Genomic DNA, 24204 nt, shown 5'->3' with positions numbered 1-24204 from the left:
AGAAAGAGAACTTCAACGTAAACTGTAAAGAGTAAAATGATTACCTGGTCACTAAAGCCAAAGGTATGTTTCTCTTTATAATAGAAGCTTGTTTAGTGGAAGATTTAATAGACTACTGGGTCATCGTTTCTAAAGCCACTAATCATGTATGTGTTTCTCTACAAGGGTTTAAGGAGATGAAAGATCTAAGAGATAAGAGACTATCATTGCAGACCGAAATGGGACAATTGTGGCAGCTGAAGCAGTGGGAGATGTACATATTTACTTTAATAATCTAAGGAATATTATTTTGAAAGACATTTTTTATGTATCAAGTTTCAAAAGAAACTTGGTTTCTATTACATGTTTATATAACAATAGCATAATCGTGACTTTTAATAATAATATTGCAATATTTAGAAATTGTAAACTTATATGTAATGATTGATTGTCAAATAATATCCATTTTATCAAACCAAATATGTACACATTGTTTGAAAATGAAATTTTGAATAACAGACTTAAAACTTCTCAATCTAATGAGGCGTACCTTTGGCATTTGAGACTTGGTCATATTAATCAAGAAAAATCACTAGACTTGTGAAAGATAAAACTTTAAGTTTGCTTAAAGAAGTTGATCTTCCACAATGCGAATCTTGCTTGGAAGGTAAGATTACTAAGCAATATTTTAATACAAAAGGGACGACAGCTGTGAAACTATTAAAACTTGTGCACACTGACTTATGTCGCCCTATGAACGTCAGTGCAAGAGGTGGTTATGAGTATTATGTAACCTTTATTGATGATGATTCCAAATATGGGTTTGTGTACCTACTTCACTACAAGAGTGACACCTTTGATAAATTTAAAGAGATTAGTTTAAAAATGGATAAATAACTAGGTTTACTCATTAAGACACTTCAGTCTGATCGAGGTGGAGAATATTTATTAGGTGAGTTCTTAGTGCATCTCAAAGAGAATTAGATTCTATCTCAGTTAACCTCATCAGACACACCACAATAGAATGGTATGGAAAATAAAAGAAATCAATTGTTGTTAGACATGGTTCACTCAATATTAAGTTATTCAAAACTGTTAATCTCCTTTTGAGGATATGCATTTCAAACAGCTTGTTATATTCTAAATGGTGTACCAACTAAGGCAGCATTTAAAACTTCATACAAATTATGGCATGACAGAAAGCCAAGTCTAAATCATTTAAGGATTTGAGGATGCCCGACCCACGTATTGGATAAAGATGTGAGAAAATTGGATTCACGGATAGAATTGTGCATGTTTTTGAGATATCCAAAAGGAACAAAGGTTGGTTTATTTTAAAACCCGAAAGAGCAAATAATAATAGTGCCAACTCATGCTACTTTCCTTGAATAAAGTTACATAAATGACTTCAAACCTCAAAGTAAAGAAGAACTTAAGGAACTTTCGAGAAATACACACAACCCTATAGAAATGGTTCCAAAACCAACTCCTAATAGTAGACTGGTAAACGATCAGCAACATAGGATGCTTTATCACAGTGGGAAGGTCTCTCGCAGGCCTGATTTTTTCCAATCTGGCGGAAGTGTTTTAAATACTAAGTCTTTCGAATAGGAAGATGATGACCCACTTACATATGATGAAGCGATACAAAGTATTGATTCCAAGCTCTGGGGAATAGCTATGAAAGTTGAGTGGATTTTATAGATTCCAACTCAGTTTGGGAACTATTAGACTTACTAGAAAAGATAAAACTCATAAGGTGTAAGTGGATCTACAAGAAGAAAAGAAATGCAGATGGAAAGGTGGAAACTTATAAGGCCAGACTTGTAGCAAAAAGTTATACTCAGAAATAAGGTATCGATTACGAAGAAACCTTCTCTCTGATTGTCACACTTTGTTATCCATTACGGTGGCTCTCAATTACGAGATTCGGAAAATAGATGTCAAGATAGCATTTTTGAATGACTATATTGAAGAGAACATCTATATGATGAACCCCACCGAATATATAGCTAAAGGAAATGAGCATAAAGTTTGCAAACTACTTAGATCCGTATATGAACTTAAGCAAGCATCCCACCCATGGCATCAAAGATTTGATCAAGCAATCAAGACTTTTGGATTTGAGTAAAGTGTAGATGAACCTTATGTTTATAAATGTATTAGGGATGGAAATATTATTGATGGTCACTAAACTAACTTTAATTACGACAAAGGCAAGCGCACCTATCGAATAATAGTAAAGCTGTGGTGAGTGGGGAATATTGCATCCACGAGGACTAAAAGTACTAGTAATTACCATTTTTCTATTATTTAGATGATAAATTGAAGTGATGGTTTTTCATCTAAATTTACTAATCTAATTTAACTACAAACGCAACAGAGAGTGAAATGGGAAAATAATAGAGAACAACCAATGAGAAAGACAATACCCAGGAAAGAATCCACCTAGACTTCACCTATTATTTAGCTGATAAATTGAAGTGATGGTTTTTCATCTAAATTTACTAATCTAATTTAGCTACAAACGCAACAGAGAATGAAATGGGAAAATAATAGAGAACAACCAATGGGAAAGACAATACCCAGGAAAGAATCCACCTAGACTTCACCTATTATTCTGAATATGAATTAAATGATTTATTCACTTGTGTCTTGATCCGTAAAAATCCCTAAATTATGTTAATATCTCTTTAGAGAGTAAAAACAACAGAATCTAGGTTGATTAATTTAAATCTCTTTCTAATTAAAACCCCTATTGTCGCATTAACTCGATCTATGGATTCCCCTATTAGATTTGACTCTAATCCGGTAGATTTATGTCATCCTATTTCTAGGATTGCATGCAACTCTACTCAATTATGCTAGATTTACTCTTAAACCGGGACTTTTGCTCCATTAAAATAAGCACATTAAACATGAATTAATATCCTGATAATATTAAAACACGAATTAAGCATACATAATTGAGAACAAGAATCAAGTATTTATCATGTAATTCAAAAATTAAATAATAAGATTCATCATTGGTTTCATCTTCCTTAGGTATCTAGGGAATTTAGTTCATAATCTGAAATGAAAACATCTCAAAGACAGAAAAACCACAAGACATAAATAAATTCAATAAAACTTCAAAAGAAGTTAAAAGGAGATCTTCAATCTTGAAGAAGATTCGCTTTTGAGTTGGCTCTGATGGCGTTCGTCGAGTAATTTCTTCAATCTTCTCTAAGTCCTCTCTTAGATCTTCTTCTAATTTATATTTATAGACTTTAGAGTGCTCAAAAAGCCTAACAATTGGGTTTTTTTCTGCATGTTTGGGAAACAAGGAGCGATATCGACATGGGTTGGCACATAGGCGTGTGGCCAGCCCGTGTGGATCCTGGAAATAGTTCTATTCATTCAATTTTGGCTCGTTTTTTGTTCTTTTCACTCCCAAATGGTCTCCTTATATAAACATGAATTTAAAGGATTAGGAACATCAAATTCACTAATTTACATCATTAATCATTTAAAAATGCATTAAGAATGGGATAAAAATATGTTGTTTTTATAGCTTATCAAATATCCCCACACTTAAGTGTTTTCTTGTCCTTAAGAAAAATCCTCAACTCACAATTAAAATTAATATTACTCAATTCATAATTCTCCTCAATGATGTTTCATCATAATTCACAAATAATCATACATTGATAATTCAACTAAAAGAGCACTACAGATTCAAACAATCCAAGTCGAACATTTTTAAAGCATGGAAACATAGGTATTTCCCCTTATCTAAGTAATTACCTTTAATTCAAAATCGACAAGAATCGACATCCTCACTAAATATTCATTCAAATCACTCAAAGTGTTTAAAGTTCAAGAATAAGCACTCAATAGTCAAACATGAAAAGTCATTACCATAAGCTTGCATGAAAATCAAATCTCCACCATGATAAAATGAGATGATACACAAATCAAAAGGTCTTTAAGAGGTTATAATGGGGCATAGGTTAAGGGTGCGGAGAAAGGCTGAAAAAGTTGGTTAAAATCGAGATCGAACTGATAAATTACCAAACTAGAAAAATAAACAAATGCTAAATTAAAAACAATTATATCAATCGAAAACCATTCAAGCATAAAAAATAGCTTTTTCTCAAAATATTAATTCAACTTTTCAAGCTCAATCAACATAGAACTAAATAATAATCAATATTTTTTTCAATTTTTTTCTTTCTTTTTTTTTACAATAAGAAATAATTCAGCAAATTAAACAACGGAGGTTAATTAGACAATTAACCAAATCAAATCTCGATAAAAAAGGAGTCAATAAAACAGGAAAAACTCTCAACGAGCAAAAAAGAGAGTTATGGGTTAACATTTAAATCAAGAAACGATGTGTTAGGCTCAGAGGGGTTCACTAAGGGTTAATTATTTAAGTAGGCTTTTTATGGGGTGAGTGGGTTAAAACTTGAGTGCCTTTATCATCTTAGTATATCAACTCAAAACTGTGGTCTCGATATGCATAATTGAAGCAAGTTCTAGAATAAAAAATCAAATTGACACACTTATAACCAATAATAAAACCGAGCAAGAAAAATGTATGCTCTAAAAGCTCAAAATCTCACAAAAAAATTATGGTTTTTGATGTCAAAATTGTAAATTTAAAACTTCAAGGTAATACCTCAATTCAGGAAAACAACCTAAAATTTTTAATTCTGAAAATAAACTTATCATGTTTGATTCTCTCATGTCTTAAAGTTTAAAACAACCAATACATAATTATCGGTAAATTAATCTAAAAACACATCAAAAAAATCAAAAATTGATAAAAATTCATTCTAGTAGAAGTATGAGAAAAGTACTTAAACACAAGACATAATTTAGGGATTTTCTAATAACTATATATATAACCTCCCCACACTTAAGATGTACATTATCCTCAATGTACAAATATATATAATCACAGTATAAACAGAATAACATAAAAGAGAGAGAAAACTGAAACTGCCTTGAATATTGGATGAAATTCCTAGAATAGTGAAAAGCGAAATTGTAGTCAAATCTAAATGTAGAGCACGATTCCTAGCAAACTAATAAGAAAATAAACACAAATAGGAAGAAAATTAAGGGATTAAAACTCGATTAGAGACAACCATCAAAATAAAAATATAGTTTAAAAGATAAAAACGGAATAAGTCTAAGAAAATAACAATAACAATAAAAATAAAAATAAAACAAATAGACTCAATGGTCCTCATCATCAGAAGCATCGGTGTCATGAGTCGTTGGCGCTGAGGAGGAGATATGGAGATGCTGACAGATCTGTTACAATGTAGCATCAATACTGTCGAACCTCTGAAAGCAGTGCTACTCGAAGCGAGTGAACCGTTCAGAGAGGTTTGCTAAAGTAGCAGCAGAAGGAGGACGGTGACTCGAAGGTGGAGGATGAGGTGGATCCTAATGATGCAAAGGGATATCAACAATGAAGTTCTCGGGTTAATTTTTAGAGTCAGAATGAAATAATCAGTACAGAGGAGGATCTACTCTACGAAGCCACCCGATCCTTATCATGTGTCATGCTCAAGATTTCCTGTGAGGACAACTAGCCTGTGAGTGTAAGCATAAAGGACTGCTCTAGTGTGTCGAGGAGACTGAAGTGTCGAGCAAGTCGAGTCACATAAGGGCCTAAATAGATAGGACCCTTCCTATTGCGGTTTGTCTGATGGCGGAAAGTGAGGGCGATGAAGTAGGATAAATAAAAAATATGCTCGGTGGCCATACTCCATAAAAAATAAGCATCGATAGTACTAACGACTTTAGTGCTCTCTCTCCTACCAATCAAAGTATGAGCTAAAAGGGCATGAATATACCGTAAAGTTAGAGGGAGAGAAGTCACCTTCGAGCGAATCGTGTCATAGAGGGTCATACTCGCCGTAAGATTTGTCCAACAACTAGCTGGCGAGTAGTGAATGTGTCGATGTAAGCAGAGAAAGTTCGAGACACTCATAAACTCCTCAGTGTATAGTCCCGAAGCAACGCCAAACTCAGGGACACTCATATGGCGCACCAAGCCACCGAGTCTAAAGGTGATGGTGCCTGGCTCGTCATGAGTCATCATCGCATGCTGTAGAGTAAAGGTCGAGCAAAACTCCAAAGTCAACTCCACGTAGTTGGGTTTGATGATGGAAAAAAATTGGTCCTACGGGGCTGTGGCAATAAAGGCTCGAACAAGATCAGCTAGTTGGACCTACTCCAAAGTGGCCCACTCAATACATTGGCTTAAGTTGAGTGGTCACCCTCGAAGTAGCTGAAATAAGTCCTCCTGAAGACCCGCTGAAAATCGAAGATAAAGGTGTTGGGCCTCGGCGGTGGCGCTCGAGAAGGAGGTTCCACCAAGGGTCTTCCATTTTTTTCGAAGCGGGGACGGCGACCTTGGACTTACTACGAGTGTTTTTCATGGTATGCTTGAAAAATAAAAGAATTCATCAATAAATAAAGCAACACCAATTATGCAAACAAAGGTTTAGCACGTAAAATCCAAGTAGTCCAAATAGAAAATTATTTCTAAAACAATATGGACAAAGATCCAAACATGCAAAACCCATATAGTGAAGCTATTATGAATCAAAGTGAAGAAAATAATAAAGAAAAATAATTAAAAAAATAACGAAATCAGAACTAAAAAACAAATCATGGCATGCTTTTAATAAAAATAATAACAAAAGTAAGAAGAATAAAAAGAATAATAAAATATATAATAACCTAAATAGACAAACCATATTAGACATAAAAGCAATAACCAATATAAAAACACAAATTTAAGGGAGCATGATGAAAAATATAAGCAAATTATATAAAAAAACACAAAAAGACGCAGAATAATCAAATAGAATAAACTAAGAAAGAAACTAAAGAAAATAACAATTTGAATTAGAATAAATAAAAAATCAGAAACAAAAAATAATAAGAAGAAAAATAAAGTAAAATAAAATAAAATAAAGAATTAAAAATGGAAAAATTAGGGAGGATCGATGGCGGTAGGAGCGATGGTCAGAATGAAGGGCGTGCATGGTGGTCGGGGTGTAAGACTGGCGCGCAACGAAGTCGAGAGAAAGCCGAGGGAGAGGAGAAGGGAGGGCGTCTGTGGAGGTCAGGGGAAAGATTAGGAGAAGGGGCTGGGGTGCGCAGGGGAAGGAAAAGGTAGGGAAAGGAGAGGGGATGTGTGGTGGAGCGGGGAGACGAGGTGGACGACTTGGGTGAGGGAGAGGGACAATGAAGCAAGGGAAGGAAAAAGGGGGATGAGAGGGGGTGGTTCGTGCATCGTTTGATGGTGGCTACGTGGTAGTGTGGAGGAAATGGAAGAAGGGAAAAAAGAAAGAAGAAGGGGGTCAGGTTAAGTGAAGGAAGGAGAAGGCTGAGAGAGGGAGTGGAACAAACGATGACGGTGGCCGAAAGGGAGTGGGTTTGGGTCAAGGGAAGTCAGCGGCTAGGGTTGAAGAGGGGAGGAAGAAGACAAACTTAGAAAAAATAAATTAAGGTTTGCTTTAAAAAGAGCGACACAGTCGTGTGTTGGGCCACACATCCGTGTGGTTCTCTCCAGCTCGTTTGTGATTTAAAAATACTAGTCTAGTCTTCATATGGCCTCGGACACACCCGTGTGTCTAGGCCGTGTGGCGCACACTGTTGTGTCGCATCGCCATGTGTAACTTCCTTCGCTTCTCCCATGCCTGTGTGAACTTCCACACACTCGTGTGGCTCAGCTGTGTCTCACACACGGCCGTGTGCCTTGCCCATGTAACTCTCTAACTTGAATTTAAAATAAAAAAATAGCTCCAGGTTTCACACGGCCTAGGACATGCCCGTGTGTCTAGGCCTTGTGGTCCATACAGTCGTGTCACATGCCCGTGTGGACCTTTTTTAAGCCATGTCTCTGCCGATTTTTGAAAAAATTAAGTTCCAGGATCCAAATAGCCAAAGACACGTCCGTGTGTCCAGGCTGTGTAACTCACTGTCGAATCCCTTTTTGTGCACACGGCCTGGGATACGCTCGTGTGTCTAGGCCGTGTGGGTCAAAAAAGATTAGAAGTGTTAACACTCAGGTTGCTTCTCGAGAAGTGCTAATTTAAAGTCTAAGCTCGACTTCCTTGTATTCGCACGGTCACGGTGGTTCCCGGAGTCGAAACTCCTCTTTGTCGCTATCAATTCTATTACCAAGATAAGGTTTCATTCGAGTATTATTTACCTTAAATGTGCCTAATTCAGAATGAGTTACCTTGATTGTACCGTATGGGAAGACATTTAGTACCATAAAAGGAGTTGCTCCGTTTGCATTAAGCTCTGTGTGACAATACGTGGATCTATTTTATCTAGAAGTACCTTGTCTCCAACCTTAAATGGGTTTGTTCCATCCACATGCTCATCATGGCATCGTTTTGGTTCTGCATCGTGTATTCTTAGTTTTTTTTTACACGTGTCCACCATTCGTCTAGTTCATCGATCTGTAGCATTTGTTCTTCATGAGTTATTTTGTTTCTGTCACATGGACTAGAACGTGGCTTAATTACATTTTTTTGAGGGATTTCTTGCAAAGAAGTTGGAGCCATGAGGTTACTCATATTAACAGAACTCGTATAATCATCTTGATCACTAGATGTCTTAATAGAATCACGAGCTTGGAGTGTAATCGTGTCATTACCTACATGAAGTATTAATTCATCTGTACCAACATCAATAATAGTTCTGGCAGTTGCTAAAAAGGGTCGTCCTAAAATTAAAGGTATGTCACTATCCTCATTCATGTCTAAAACAACAAAATCAACTAGGAATATGAATATCAATTTTCACAAGTACGTCTTCAATAATGCCCCTAGGAAATCTAATGGTTCTGTCTACTAATTGAATACTCATTCTAGTTTGTTTGGGTTTCACAGGACATAATTGCTTAAACATTTTATAGGGCATGACATTAATACTAGCCCCTAAATCAGCCAAAGCATTATTAACATTTAAACTACAAATTAGACAAGGAATAGTAAAACTCCCTGAATCTTTCAATTTGTTGGGTAGTTTATTTTGCAATATGGCCGAGCAACTTGCGCTTAGCTCCACATGCGACAAATCATCTAACTTCCATTTGTTTTCCAAAAGCTCATTGAAAAATTTAATGGAATTGGGCATCTGCGAAAGAGCTTCAATAAACGGTAAGTTAATATGTAATTTTTTCAAAAGTTTAAGAAATTTACCAAATTGTTCATTTGTGTGGTCTTTCTTTGTTGCATTTGGATATGGAACTCGAGGTTGATATTCCTTACCAATCGACTTTTGCTCATTGTGGCTTACCTCATCCTTACCATTACTTACCATAATTTCTTGTTTCGGTTCTAGTTCACATTCAACTAACCCTTCTTCATCTCGTATAGTAATTGCATGAAGCTGCTCTCTTGGGTTAGTTTCGGTATTGCTAGGCAAGCTACCTTGTGGTCGTTTTGAGATTAGTTTAGCAAGTTGACCGATTTGGTTCTCGAGCCCTTAAATCGATGCTTGCTAATTTTTAAGCGTTGATTTAGTGTTTTGAAAGCAGGTTTCTGACCCTGAGATAAACTTCGTCAACATCTCCTCAAGGTTTGGCTTCTTCTCTTGCTGGTAAGGTTGTTGTTGGAAGCTTGGAAGGGGTTGTGCTCTCTGATTTCCTTGACCACCCCAAGAGAAATTAGGATGGTTCCTCCAACCTGCATTATAGGTGTTACCGTAAGGATTATTTTGAGGCCTAGAATTATTACCCATATAGTTGATTTGCTCGTTCTCTGTATTAGGACTGTAGGGTAAATATTCTAGATTGTTCATTCATCCTCCATTCGTATCGTACTGCATCACCACATGTTCATGCGTAGAACCATATAAACCTTCAATTTCTTTTTATTTAAAATTTCTACCTGATTCGATAAAATGGTGACCGCATCTAAGTAAAAAACACCAGCTGCTTTCATCGGCTCCGTTCTCATGACTTGCCACTGATAATTATTCAATGGCATCTCCTTTATAAATTCATAAGCCGTTTCAGGTGTTTTATTGTTAAGTGTACCACCAGTTGCTGCATCGATCAACTGCCTAGTTGAGGGGTTCAAACCATTGTAGAAGGTTTGAACCTGAAGCCATAAAGGTAACCCATGGTAAGGGCACCTTCTCAATAAATCCTTATACCTCTCCTATGCATCATATAGGGTTTCTAAGTCGATCTGAATGAAGGAAGAGATATCATTCCTTAACTTGGCTGTATTAGCCGGTGGAAAGTACTTAAGTAGGAATTTTTCAGTCATTTGATCCCATGTGGTAATGGAACCTCAAGGTAAAGAATTTAACCATTGTTTGTCTTTGTTCCTCAATGAGAAAAGGAACAACCGTAGGTGAATGCCGTCTTCAGACACACCATTTATCTTGAAAGTATCACATACTTCCAGAAAATTAGCCAAATGAGTATTTGGATCTTCGTCTTACAAACCATCAAACTGAACAAATTGTTGTATCATCTGAATAGTGTTCGGCTTCAGTTAAAAATTATTCGCAACAATGGTGGGTCTCACAATACTCGATTCAGCCCCAGTTAGAGTGGGCTTGGCATAATCATACATAGTACGAGGAGCAGGATCTGGATTTGCCGCAACTGCAAGAGGTAACTAGTTATTCTGATTATCACCTATCTCCTCAATAATAATAACGTCCTTTTGCTTGTCTACTATACTTTGTCGACTCTACCTTGCTTCTCTATAATTTTTACAAGCTGTACTTTCAATTTTGTTGTCAAATAATAGTGGTCCCGACAGATTTCTTCTAGTAATAAACTAAAGGAACCTGCCAGAAGCAAATAAAACAAAAATTAAACTAAAAACAAAAATAAAATGCAATAAAAATAAATGACTAAATTAATAAAAATATAGTGTTCCTAATATTTTAGTCCCCGGCAACGATGCCAAAAACTTGATAGTCACTAAACAAACTATAATTACGACAAAGGCAAGCGCACCTATCGAACAATAGTAAAGCTATGGTGAGTAGGGAATATCGTATCCATGAGGACTAAAAGTACTAGTAATTACCATTTTTCTATTATTTAGCTAATAAATTGAAGTGATAGTTTTTAATCTAAATTTACTAATCTAATTTAACTACGAACGCAACAGAGAATGAAATGGGAAAGTAATCAAGGATAACCAATGAGAAAGACAATACCCAGGAAATAATCCACTTCACCTATTATTCTGAATTTGAATTAAACAATTTATTCACTTGTGTCTTGATCCTTAGAAATCTCTAAATTATATTAATATCCCTTTCGAAATTAAGAACAACTGACTCTAGGTTGATTAATTGAAATCTCTTTCTAATTAAAACCTTATTGTCACATTAACTCGATCTATGGATTCCCCTATTAGATTTGACTCTAATCCAGTAGATTTATGTCATCCTATTTTTAGGATTGCGTGCAACTCTACTCAATTATGCTAGATCTACTCTTAAACAGGGACTTTTGCTCCACTGAAATAAGCGCATTAAAAATGAATTAATATCCTGATAATATTAAAACACAAATTAAGTATACATAATTGAGAACAAGAATAAAGTATTTATCATATAATTCAGAAATCAAATAATAAGATTCATCATAGGTTTCATCTTCCCTAGGTATCTAGGGAATTTAGTTTATAATCTGAAATGAAAACATTTCAAAGACAGAAAACCACAAGACATAAAGAAATCCAATAAAATTTCAAAAGAAGTTAAAAGGAGATCTTCAATCTTTAAGGAGATCCACTTCTGAGTTGGCTCTGATGGTGTTCTTCGAGTAATTTCTTCAATCTTCTCTGAGTCCTCTCTTAGATATTCTTCTAATTGATATTTATAGACTTTAGAATGCTCAAAAAGCCTAAAAATTGGGTTTTTCGCGTATTTGGGAAACAGGGAGCGATATCAACATGGGCCAGCACATGGGCGTATGACCAGCTCATGTGGCTCAAACAGACGTGTGGCCAGCCCGTGTGGAAATGCTCAGGCCTTGTGGATCTTGGAAACAACTCTATTCTTCCGATATTGGCTCGGTTTTCGCTCCTAAATGCTCTCTCGGGTATAGAAACATGAATTTAAAGGATTAGGAGCATCAAATTCACTAATTTACATCATTAATCATCCAAAAATGCATTAAGAATGAGATTAAAATATGTTACTTTTACTGTTTATCAATTATCTTTCTCATTCTATATGTCGATGACATTCTACTAATTGGGAATGATATAGGGACATTATCATCAGTTAAAATGCGGTTAACCCAACAATTTTGTAATGACCCAAAATTCACGGGTATCGAAAAAGTGTAGTATCGGGCCTCCGTCTTAGAAAATTGAACTTGTAGATAATTATTAGAAATACTTATGAGTTTAGTAGTGTGTTTAATTATGTTTTAATTAGGTGAATTTAGCTTAATTTAGGGTAATTAGCAAAAAGGACTAAATTGAGTAAAGGATAAAAGTTTAATTATAGATTAAAAGAAAATATAACAGACCAAAATGGCAATTATGCCATTTGTCCTAATTTAGGCAGCATAAGTTGGGTAAGATTGAAGATATTTATGTGATATTTTTATTAAAATTTCATTAATAATCATTAAGGTTTAATATTAAATCATAAATTATATTAATTATTATTATATTATGAAATAAGTTAAACAAAGACAATGTATGGTATTGATGATGTACAAATGTGTATATGTGATTAATTATACAATAGATATTTATTATTTTTTATTACTAAATAAAAGATGTTTACTAGATAATTAATTGAATTATAAGATTTTTATGAGGTAAACAAATTAAATTAAAGACAAGTGTATGGTGATTAAGTTAAACATGTGTAAAATAATAAAAACACACTTGTAATAGAATAAAATATTTTCTAATAATTTAAGTAAAAGGTATTTATGAATTAAATATTATTATATTATTATAATAATGTATTATTATTATTAACTAATACGTAAAAGAAATAAAGTAAAAGAATAAAAGAAACAAAGAAGAAAATAAACAGAGACCATTCGAAACAGGGGAAAGAAAAAGAAAGAAAGAAAAATAGAAGGAAAAACTAGGGTTTGAGGCTTTAAGCTTTATTTTGGTAAGTCAATCAAGTCATTTTTTTTTAATTTTGATGTTTTAGAAGTCTTAGAACAAAGTTTTGTTGAATTTAAGTTAAAATTTTGAAAGTTCTTAGATTTTTTAACATGATTCATGTTGAACAAATTGTTGAATTAGGGGTTTGATTGATAGAATTTCTAGTTAGAACTGATAAAAGGATTAAATTCTAAAGTAGGTTATAAGTTTTACATAGTAGGGATTAAATTGAAAAAAGTCTAAAATTTGGGTTTTATTATGAACATTGAATGGTTAAGTTGAATATGGCAAGATATTAAATAGAAATGAAGTGTGAATTGAGTTAGAAAATTAAATGAGTTAATTAGGATTAAATTTGAATTAGGGTATAAATTGAAAAGAAAATTCAATTAATTATGGTAAATTAGTGCTATAATTAATAATATAAATTATTATTATTTTCGTAGCTAACAAAGAACCCAAGGCATTAGCATCGAAAGGAAATGAGAAAGCTATCGAGGACTAAAACGGGAGATTTACGGTTTGTATTACTATAATTCAAACTACTTATTATTAAATGTTATATTTAAATTTATATGTATGGTAGGTGAAATATAAGGTAAGTGTTATTATTAAGTTGAAAGAAATTCAATTAAATGATGAATATATGTGTGGAATTGAAATGAATATTGACTTGAAAATGGAAAAGTGAATTTTGAATTGAATTGTGATTGAAAGTGAAAAAGTGAAATTGAATTGAAATGTGAATTTGGAGACCCTATTAACTAATCAGGCTGAATCGGATATAGTTGGCATGCCATAGGATTAGAAGAGTTCAGGGATACTTCGACCTCAGTCGATAAGACACTGGGTGTAACTATATTTCTTCGGATAGATTCGTTGAGGTACTAGGTACCAACTTTCTTCGGCTTTGCCAATGAGACACTGGGTGTAAACTATTGCTTCGAACTATCCGATGAGGCACTGGGTGCCATACTGGAGTGTTTGGCTGGATCTATGTATCTGCCAAGGTCCGAGTTTTTCTAATAGAGGTAAATAATGAAACGATAAACCGAATGAGTTGACCAATCGAGCTACTGAAATGAGATGAAAAAGTTGAATTGTGAATTGAAATGTTATATGAGATTGAGGAATGAACCTAAGGTTCATGATGTGTCCAAGTTCAAATTGTGGATATATGATACCAATTGAAGAGTTTTTATTGTTGAAATATGATATTTGAGTTTAAATTTGTATGTATGATTTATGCATTACATGTTTATTATTGTTATAATTTGAATTATGGTAATACCACTAAGTATGAAATACTCAGCGTATGGTTGTTTCCGTATGCAGGTCGATAGAAGTCAAAGGTCTCGGTTTAGCATCCAAACCAATCCCGACTATAGCATAACTTCGGTGATGTATTTTTCCTTTGGTAAATGTGGCATGTACTTCGGTCTTATTAAAGAGTCTTGTAAGTTTTGGTTGTAAAGAATTGGTCTCTAATGTTTGAATGATAAATGAAATGTTAAGTTATAAAATGGTATGTTTGATACTAAAACTGAAATAGAATGAATGAAGTTTATGAATTTAACAATATATGCAAATATTTATTTAGTAAATTACTAAGTTGATGTTTAAGATATGTTTAGGTTATTAGAATATGAAATTTGTATGAATTGTGATATTGGTTTTGAATTGGTTGCGGTTTGAAATTGTAGGGAAGGTTAATTATTTATAAAGGGGTTATATTGAGTTTGCGCAAAAAAAAATTCCCCAAGTATCCGAATTAGTCTCGAATCACTCCTAACTCGTATTTTGGGCATCGAGGGTCCATCTAAGGGACTTAAAGATTACTTTATATTATGTTTGATAATTAATTGTAAATTTTCTGATAGCTCCAGTAATGCCTCGTAACTTTGTTTCGGTGACGGTTTAGGGTTAGGGGGTGTTACAAATTTAGCATAAAGGATTTGGGAGAAGCTAATTTCGTTCTAGGAATTCAAATCCTAAAGGACCGAAAGAACAAAATGATAGCACTATCACAAGCTTCATACATAAATAAGATATTGGAATGTCATACAATGATTGATTCAAAGAAAGGAAATGAACCTTCTGTATCAGGATTTCATCTTTCTTTGGAGGCAATTATATTATATATAAATGATTCGTTCCTTCAGAAATTCAAACAAGTGATCTAAAATTTTGGAGAAGAAGATAAGTTTGAAAAATTGAAAAAGAACATAAAGGAATAAAAAATAAAATTAGATACATATTTTGAAAAATTTTGGACGACGACGATGGGGGAGAGGGGCTCTCCCACCCCGACCATGGTTTTAGTTGCAGTAATTGGATCTGTTGTTTGAAGGTCATGGCATCTGATAAGGAAATCAAGAAGGTTGATGGTTTTAGTTGCAACAATTGGATAAAATTTGAACTAGGATTATGACTCTATTCACATCGTAAGAGGCAAGAAGGCAGGGAACCGAGACCTATGGCCAGGGGTAAGGGAAGAGACAGTGATGAAAGGAGGTTCGATGGATGAGGAGAAGGAGAGAGAGAGGGACGAAGTGGGATGGGATGGGATGGGATGGGATGGGATGGGAGGGTTTTTTAATTTAATATTAATGTTAATATAAAATTTAAAATTATTATATATATTTTTAAAATATTTATGTATTTTATATATTTCTTTGAATTTTTTAGAATTAGGATCAAATTGAGAACATTTGTAAATTTTGAGAGTTATTTTTTAAAAAATTATGACTAAATCGATATAATATATAAAATTTGAGGGAAATTTTGTTATTATACCAATTTTTTTAACTGTCAAGTTAGCTTGCCGTTAGTGATTCTAACTAGAGAAACCAGAATGACCTAACTATATAATGTGGGTGCTTAAATTGCAATCTTTTTATTTTAGGTGCATAAAATGAATTTTTTTTATAATTAGATCACTACCTATATAATTTATTTATTTTTATCAAATCTTTTACCTATTATAACTATGGAAAAATGATATAAAATATAATAGTTTTCTACTCTTATGGTAATGACTCTATCTGCCGATAATGAAAAAGAAAATAAGAGGAAAGAAGTGAGAACTTCCATTGCTCATTTCTATTAAGGTTATCCTCTTCCATATTTGATATAATCATTTTTTAATTGGGATCCTTTCTCATTTTTGAGAACCACCAAAATCAGAAATATTTATTACCATCAACAGTAAAAGTAATTATATATATGTATCAATCAATATAAATAATATTTTTATTAATAAAAAAAAGTAGTTATTTCCATTTATTACTAAAATAATGACCACATATGGATACAAAATTTGGAATGCTGGTCGCATTTGCGTGGTATTTGGGGGTGCATGGGACCACCGCATTTCTGGTACCCAAAATCTCATGTTTATATTATATTTGAGGTTGTAGAGATTTAAAATTTTTATTATTGGTTAGATATTTATTTGGTAGGAGTTTTTTTATTTATTTTTTATTATTAAAATTAAGACTCAACCAGTAGATTTATCATCAAAACAACAAAAAAAGAGCTTTTATCTGAGGTTATTTATATGGATATCATTTTCGTTTATATTTTTTAATGAAGTAGAAATGTCATCTTCATCCTTCACTACCAACATGAAAGATTGCTTCTGGCAAAAAAAAAAAAAAAACTCTAAGATTGCTTATGTCTTTTCCATTGCAAAATTACGAACTATGCACTTATTAATTTGATGACATTTTGTGGGATGAAATTTCTTAGATAATCGTTAAATTATATTATGTTCGGTAATTTATAATATTAAATACACTATAATTTATATAAAAAAATTCTCATTTTCATATTTCTAAATTTTCTTTTTCTTTTCTCTTTTTATCAATTTCCCCTTCATACTACCATCTCGTCTACTCCGTCTAATGTTTCTGTTTAAAAAACTGCCTCAAATAATAAAATCAATTCAAGGGTTAAATTTTCTCTTCAAAGTCACCCAACATTTAAAATGGTTTAACTATTCAGATGAAAATATTTAAATTTGATTAAAATATTTCTTGGGTTCAGACTCAAGATCTGAATCTATATGTTATTTCTATATATTATATAATTTATGATTTAATTTAAAATTTTAAAAAAGAATGTTAAGTTGGTGCCACTTATTTTATGGGACATTTCACCCTTCATCTTATCCATGAAAAGGTACATGTCCGAGAACAAGTGGGATATTTTCTTTTTGCATTTAGTGACAAATGCCCACACTCGAAATATAAAAATCATACAAAATCAGATCACAATTCATTCACAGATAATATATAATCCATTTTCAGATGTTATGATTTTGGTCTTCCTTTAACCTTTTGATGGTCTTTATGTCTTATCATTTAATATTTGGGGTTGGAGAGTATATATAATTAACCTTTCTCTTTCTTGATTCACTCCTCTCTTCAATAACATAAAATATTTATAACCAAACCACTTTCATCCACTACCGATTGAGATAAACATGATAGTATAAATAGATTATGAAGTTGTCATATGTTAAGGTTGTGTGATATAAATTCTTGTTAAAATAAAATATAAGTGGTAAGATAGAGGGATATGTAAAGGCGAAGGCCGACTGGGGTACCTAGCAATAAGGTAAAGCTGCACAAATGGAATTCGTATAGAAGTTTCTTCCTCTATTTGATATTTGATTACAATAAGGTGTTTTAACCTTATTGCATTACTTTTATTAGACTTTAATTAGAATATGGTTTTACAAACCTATAAATAGACATAGTCTATACTTCTCTCGTATATTTGAATTCGACATAGTGAATTTTCTTCTCCTTTACCCATGATTTTTTCCCAAAAGAATTTTCACGTAAAATTTTGTGTATTCTATTTTTCTCTCTTTCTTTACGACTCATTGTGATTATCGACGGTCAATTTTCACATCTCATATATTAAAATTTTCTCCTTCGTTGAGAGGTGAGGAGAAACTTTCCATAAAAAAATCTAAATAGTAAATAGTATAATTAATATAAAAAAAATCAATTTCCCATCAAATTCAATTACATGCAAACATATTTCTAATTTTCTTATTTAATAATTCCATAATTATCTATTTTCAAAAATATCTTTTGTTCTTTTTTCCACTAATTTAATTTTATCCTTTTATATTTTAAATTTCACACTTTAACCCTATATTTTTCACAACATTACAATATAGTCTATATCTCAGGTTTAATATCTCTCAACATATAAGCTTTTCCAATTTTCTCGCATATCCAACTACCTTCTCTTCTGTCATTGATAAATAAAATTTTATTTACTTTGGAAGATCCATTTATATTTTCTCAAAATAACACTACCTACATCACCTTTTCACCAAAATAGACCTATATTCCTTTCTAAAGTAGCATCAATCCCATAATGGCAGTAAACGACTAAAGCCCTTGTTGTACCTTCAGTCCACCGTCCAATACAGTCATAATGATCATTTGGCCATAACATGTTTTACTTCCACTCGACATAACTACATAGCTTCATTTCCTAGAAGAAAATTATATCAACCCCAACCAATTTTTGCACTATCTTCTCACTGATGCCACTAAGTTAATCCCCCTCACATTCCACGATACAATAATCATTTTGAAACCACTTCCCAATAGTCAAGGCCACCACAATCACTAATTAGGCACTCACAAATAACCTATACAAAACTCATGGCTTAACATGATCTAACCAATCTGTTTGGGTTTGCTCAATACCCCCCCTTTTAGCAGCAATTTAATCTCCCAGATTTCCAAGTTCTAGGCCCACATTTCTCTGGATTCCTCGTCTCCATAAACTTATTTTAACCCAGGCCCATTTCCCTCCCTGGTTGTAAATTGATAATATCCTCTATTCAATTCATAAAAGCTTGGAACAATCTGTATATTTCCTTTAACAGAACACCTGGAATCTTGCCTATCTTCATAAACTATCCCATCTCTTTGCTATGTTCTAGAAAGTGAGTCAGCCCCAGGCATGAATGGTGACCCCTTGAACCAACAATCCAACAAATTCAATTAACGAATTTTGACATAATCCATGACTGTTAGGTCTTCCCATACCAACAACACAATAGTACAGCCTGATATTCTGATCATCGTCAGGCTTTTACCACACGCACCACTTAATTCATTTACTTAGTTGGTATTTAAATTTATATATCATCACCCAGGTTGTTATTTCCGCACTAACAAATGTTGACGTTACCCCGATGGCCAATCCTACTAGTGACATGTCGTAGCCTCTTAGTATGACTTGTGATAGATATAAATTAAAAAATTGTAAATCTTTTAGAAAATATAAATTACGTTTAAAAATGTATAATTTTTTGGACAAGTACAAGTATCAACTAGGTACTTTTTGAACAAGTTCATGGAGCAAACTACATATTAACCCTTAAAAAAGTAATACTATTAACAAATTAGGATAATGTGTGTAACTAAATATAAATTCAGATGCCAACTAAAAAAAATGCCACTTAGATACTTTTAGGCAAGTTTAAAAACTGAAAATAAAATAGGATTATGATTGTATGGTGAAGAAAGCTGTTACTAATCTGAAAACATCAAGAATTGCATCATGAAGTAGGAAGGATGTCGACTAAGGTTTTCATAAAAGTTTATATATGATGTTAGTTTTGGCAGACATTGCACTATGCGGTATTGCGTATGTTTAAGTGATAGGGTTAACTGTTTTATTAATTTAAAAGTGGAAGATGAAATGTGTGTGGGTGCACGTATGGATCCATCAATTAAAGTGGGTTTATCCCAAAATGGTTAAAAATTGAAAGCATATGAAAATTATATTAAAGTTATAGGAAGCATTGAGAGTCTTGATGATTTGAAGATGCTGTATTGACATTTCCATATATGAAGTATGGATGGTGGGGACATCACAGGGAGCACATGGGTGAGACAGTCAACAAGAGAGTGAAAGCAAGGTGAAATGGAAAATGGGGAAATAAATGTGAGCATTAAGGATGATGGTAGTGCATGCAAGGCAAGTAACAAGAACAAAGACAGCAGTGGAAAGTAGGGAAGTGAGGGCATTGCTCATTATCTCAATCAAACTTACCTTGTTTGAGGAAAGACAAAACCTGAGATGCCTATTTTCCTTCTCCATACACTCTTCTAGAAACTTCCCCTCCTCTTTTAAATGGTAAAAAAAAGCCTCTTGCCCTGAACTAGAGAGTAAATGTTACAGAAAACAACACATGAAAACCATTAGTCACTATGTCCCTTTTTCATCCTTTTAATGGAATTGGCTAACATCAAATGCTACACACCAAGGTTGAAGCTTGCGATTGTTTTTAGCAATTTAATTAAAACTCTGTGTGAATCACAACGTTGACAAGCTTGGGAGGGCTACTTTTGTCAGAACATGAAATGGTATTTCTTTCTTTTCTTTTTCTATTATTTTCTAAGAGAGATGATAACTGGGGGAAATGCTAGTCTCTTTTTTTTTTCTTTTCTTTTTCTATAAATATTCAAATATTTAACTTACAGTTGCATCATTGTAATTGTAAAGCACATGAGTGATTATATATTGAATTTTGGAGTAGAATTTTTTTTTGGAAAAGTAGATATGAAGTGATTATGACAATTGCCTATTCCGTCTCAACTCACCTATTATTTTATCATTATATATATATTATTTTTTATTATTTTTTGAAACATTATGTTTAAATATTTATTTGACACTAAAAAATGATAATATTAAAGATAAGTAACAAAAATTAAATTGACGCAGAACTGGGTGGGGTAGGACGAATATGGATGCATTCAACATCCATAAAAGTGATAATAATTTTTAAAATTATATATCTAATATGGAGCGAAGTGGATAGTGTAGCAGAGCATATTAACTATGAAGTGATGGTGGATTTATAGTAATATCTGTCCTCTCTCGTTCCATTGTCTTCCCTAAACTTATCTATGAATTTTATAATTTATTATTATTTTATACACTCAAATTTATTTTTTCACAAATGAGTTATGCTGTCTCATACATATGACAGGGTTATAACTTTGCTCGTAGAAATTTGTTATGCTATTGTAGATATAGAAGATACTTAAAATATTATATCTTACTTTATGATTATGATTTTGAGGTTATTTTTGTTTTTTTATATTTAAAAAAAGAAAAAAAATGCAAACTCATATAATAAAATTTGAAACTTATGTTATTTTTATTTTATTATTTCAATAAAGTTTAATTTTTACAACAATATTTTATAAATATATTTATTATATAAAAAAATTTCCATCATAAGTTAGTACAATTTATTATCGTGAATTTAAGCATTAACCACATATTTTAATCTGCTGCAACAACAACAAAGATTTGCCATATTTGAATATCATTTATTGTTCCACGAATGTATGTACTTAGTTTAAATTTGTTTAGCAACAATAATGAAAGCGCAATGCTTAAGGAATTAAGTGGTATAAGATATAACTAAAGAAAGGTAATATCCTTGTAATTAGAGTCTCTGTACAATCTATAAATCCCACCTCCCATGTATATCAAAAGCCCACCACATCATCTTCATTGTCTCTCTCTCTCTCCCCCTCACTTCCTCACACACAAACTCTCAGAAACAGACAAACTAACATCAACAAAGAAGAAAATGTCGACACTGAATCATCTCTTTGATCTCCCTGAGCAGATTTGTTATGTACAATGTGGTTTCTGCACTACCATTTTACTGGTAAAAGAAAAAAGAATGTTTTTCCCCACACTATATATGCATGCGTTAAAGTCTTTTCTCTCTCCAGCTTACGGTAATTTGGCTTTTGAAATATTGCAGGTAAGTGTCCCACGTAGCAGCTTGTCCATGGTGGTGACAGTGAGATGTGGGCACTGCACAAGCCTTCTCTCAGTTAATATGATGAAAGCTTCGTTTGTCCCACTGCACCTTCTAGCTTCCTTTGCTCATGATGATGAGGTATAAGTATATGTTAATCAATAGCTTGTATGTCGATAATATATGGTCACTACTAGGTTATATTAGCATGTCACCAAATTGATTAATCGATGTCTATCGTTCTTAACTATTGATGATAATCAGTTTCATTAACATCATATTATATACAATATGTGAGCTTCTGTCAAGCAGCCAAAAGAAGGAGCAGTTTCAGAAGAAGTGGGTGGCCATAGAAAGACCTCAGACAGGCGCAGCCCATCGTTGATGAGCTCTTCCGATAATGGAGAAGAAGATATAGTCCGTGTGAATCCCACAGTCAACAAGCGTGCGTCCTTTCTTTCTTTCCATTTTAAAATTTGGATGTAACACAAGGGAGAACTGTTTCATCATTCCAATTCTAATACTAGTTTAGTCCAATTTTACAGCGCCAGAGAAGAGGCAAAGAGCTCCATCAGCTTATAATCGCTTCATCAAGTAATAAGACCCCCCATCTATGTTTATAGAAAAACCAAAAAAAAAAAAAGTTTTTCTTTGACTTAGTACATTTATCATATATAGATTCATTCATTCTTGGTGGCAGAGAAGAGATCAGGAGACTGAAAACTCAAAATCCCAACATTCCGCACAAAGAAGCCTTCAGCACTGCTGCAAAAAATGTATGTTTCAGACACCCAAAAGAATCAACAAGACAAACCCATCCTTTCCAGCATATGTTTTGTAATATATATATATATGTCTTAATATTTCAGTGGGCCCACTTTCCTCCCATTCACAAGCACAACAAAGGAGAAGGAGAGAGTTGTGAGCAGGACGAGGGAGAGGCGTCATGGAACGTAGAGGCTACTGAGGTTAGCTTTTCTGTCATCCTAAAAATTTCATAATTTTAATGCTTATACAAGTACATCTAGCTAGCTTTAACTATTTAGAGCTGCAAAAAAGTACTGTACTTGCGAGTCATGTAGCAATTCCTCATGTTATTGAACTTTATGTGATCGTTTATGGAGTTTGCATCAATCATTGACATAATTAGTTAGCTGTACTCTTTAAGCCATCACATGGTACTATAGGGATAATACATCATTAATTAATGACAGAAAATTTGTGAACATTGCATGCATGCTTATTCCTCTTCATGCCTTATGATTCTTATACAAACTGAGAGAGAAGTTTATGGTAAATAAGCTTACAGGCAACAGTAATTCAATAATTATAAAGGGTCATTACTCAAACTGAGGATAGCTATAGGGTAGTCCTTTTCTTGCAGTTCAATTATTACATGTAGAAAAGAAATTAATAAGTTAGCCATTTAAGGACACTTGAACATACTGTTAAGACTTCTTTAGCTTCATAATGTTTGGGGTAATTTATGCGACAGAAAAGGGTTGCATGACTTTCTGTTGTGACAAATTTCAGGTTCACATACAAGGCAATGATTTCCGTGAAAGAAAAGCCGCAAGGAATTCCATATGGACCAAGTCACCATTTGAGTGAAGTGATGAACAATTAATTCTAGCCCTAATTAATTTTATTAGTATAAAATTTCTTCCACAAACTCTGACTCCTTTAGGGCTACTGATACATGAATATATGTAATATATAAAGGTAGGTTTCAAAATCATATGCCCTTTTCTGGGAGATGCTGTTGGGAATGAAGTCTTCACTGCAAGTCTGTACTAGATATGACTGTCTTCCAAAAAAAAAAAAAACTTTAGTTTTCTTAAGAGAAATTCCAAGTTTACTATTACTACTACTTCTGGTACTTTAGCTAGTGCGAAATATATCTAAATTTGCTATTTCTCAAAGTTCTGCATGTCTGAATCATCATGCTTGAGTTAATTTGCTTTTAAGCAAAAAACTTATGATTATATATACATTTTGCAGCTGTTAAGTTAGCATGTGTTGGAGTTAATTAAGTTGGAAAATTTTATACATTCTATTTCTAGCTTACCTTGGAATATAGACACAGTTCAGAAACAATTAATTGTGAATTTGTCATTCACTTCCAGTACTGATTCTTCCTTTCATAACTCGGTTTCTAAAAGTATATACCCAATTTTCAGTCTTTGAGTATGGTAATGGAATGTGTGGGGTAGCACATGCTTAATAACTCTTACCCATAAAAGGCCTGTAGGGAGAGAGCTTGAA

At 33.1% G+C, this 24204-nt stretch overlaps 1 protein-coding gene and 1 non-coding gene across 4 annotated transcripts; both read left to right on the top strand.

The window, feature by feature from the left end:
- Positions 1-10122: 10122 nt before the first annotated feature.
- LOC121214177 (small nucleolar RNA R71) lies at positions 10123-10229 on the top strand. Its single transcript, XR_005909763.1, has one exon. It is a non-coding gene; the product is annotated as a small nucleolar RNA R71 (small nucleolar RNA).
- Positions 10230-20317: 10088 nt separating this feature from the next.
- Positions 20318-23803, top strand: LOC107921581 (axial regulator YABBY 4). 3 transcript variants are annotated; one of them, XM_041087375.1, is made up of 7 exons: positions 20318-20521; positions 21943-22080; positions 22252-22384; positions 22485-22533; positions 22640-22715; positions 22809-22907; positions 23473-23803. In XM_041087375.1, the coding sequence occupies exons 1-7, from the start codon at positions 20519-20521 to the stop codon at positions 23548-23550; spliced, it is 576 nt and encodes a 191-aa protein (XP_040943309.1). In that variant the 5' UTR covers positions 20318-20518; the 3' UTR covers positions 23551-23803. The 3 variants fall into 3 exon arrangements, with proteins under 3 accessions (XP_040943309.1, XP_040943308.1, XP_040943307.1); XM_041087374.1 differs by lacking the exon at positions 20318-20521 and adding an exon at positions 21180-21843; XM_041087373.1 differs by lacking the exons at positions 20318-20521; positions 23473-23803 and adding an exon at positions 21613-21843 and having other exon boundaries at positions 22618-22715; positions 22809-22881.
- The last annotated feature ends 401 nt before the right edge of the window (positions 23804-24204 follow it).

The sequence above is a fragment of the Gossypium hirsutum genome, chromosome D01 (genome assembly GCF_007990345.1).
Source record: "Gossypium hirsutum isolate 1008001.06 chromosome D01, Gossypium_hirsutum_v2.1, whole genome shotgun sequence".
NCBI lineage: Eukaryota > Viridiplantae > Streptophyta > Magnoliopsida > Malvales > Malvaceae > Gossypium > Gossypium hirsutum.
Note: the sequence above shows the minus strand (reverse complement) of the source record. Positions and strands in the feature narration are given on the sequence as shown.

Bases quoted from the DNA above. Each gene is read 5' to 3' on its own strand.
- LOC107921581 (XM_041087374.1), top strand. From the start codon at position 21,652: ATGTATATCAAAAGCCCACCACATCATCTTCATTGTCTCTCTCTCTCT. The intron at 21,844-21,942 runs GTAAAAGAAAAA...GAAATATTGCAG, and splicing joins TCTGCACTACCATTTTACTG to GTAAGTGTCCCACGTAGCAG. The intron at 22,534-22,639 runs GTAATAAGACCC...TCTTGGTGGCAG, and splicing joins GCTTATAATCGCTTCATCAA to AGAAGAGATCAGGAGACTGA.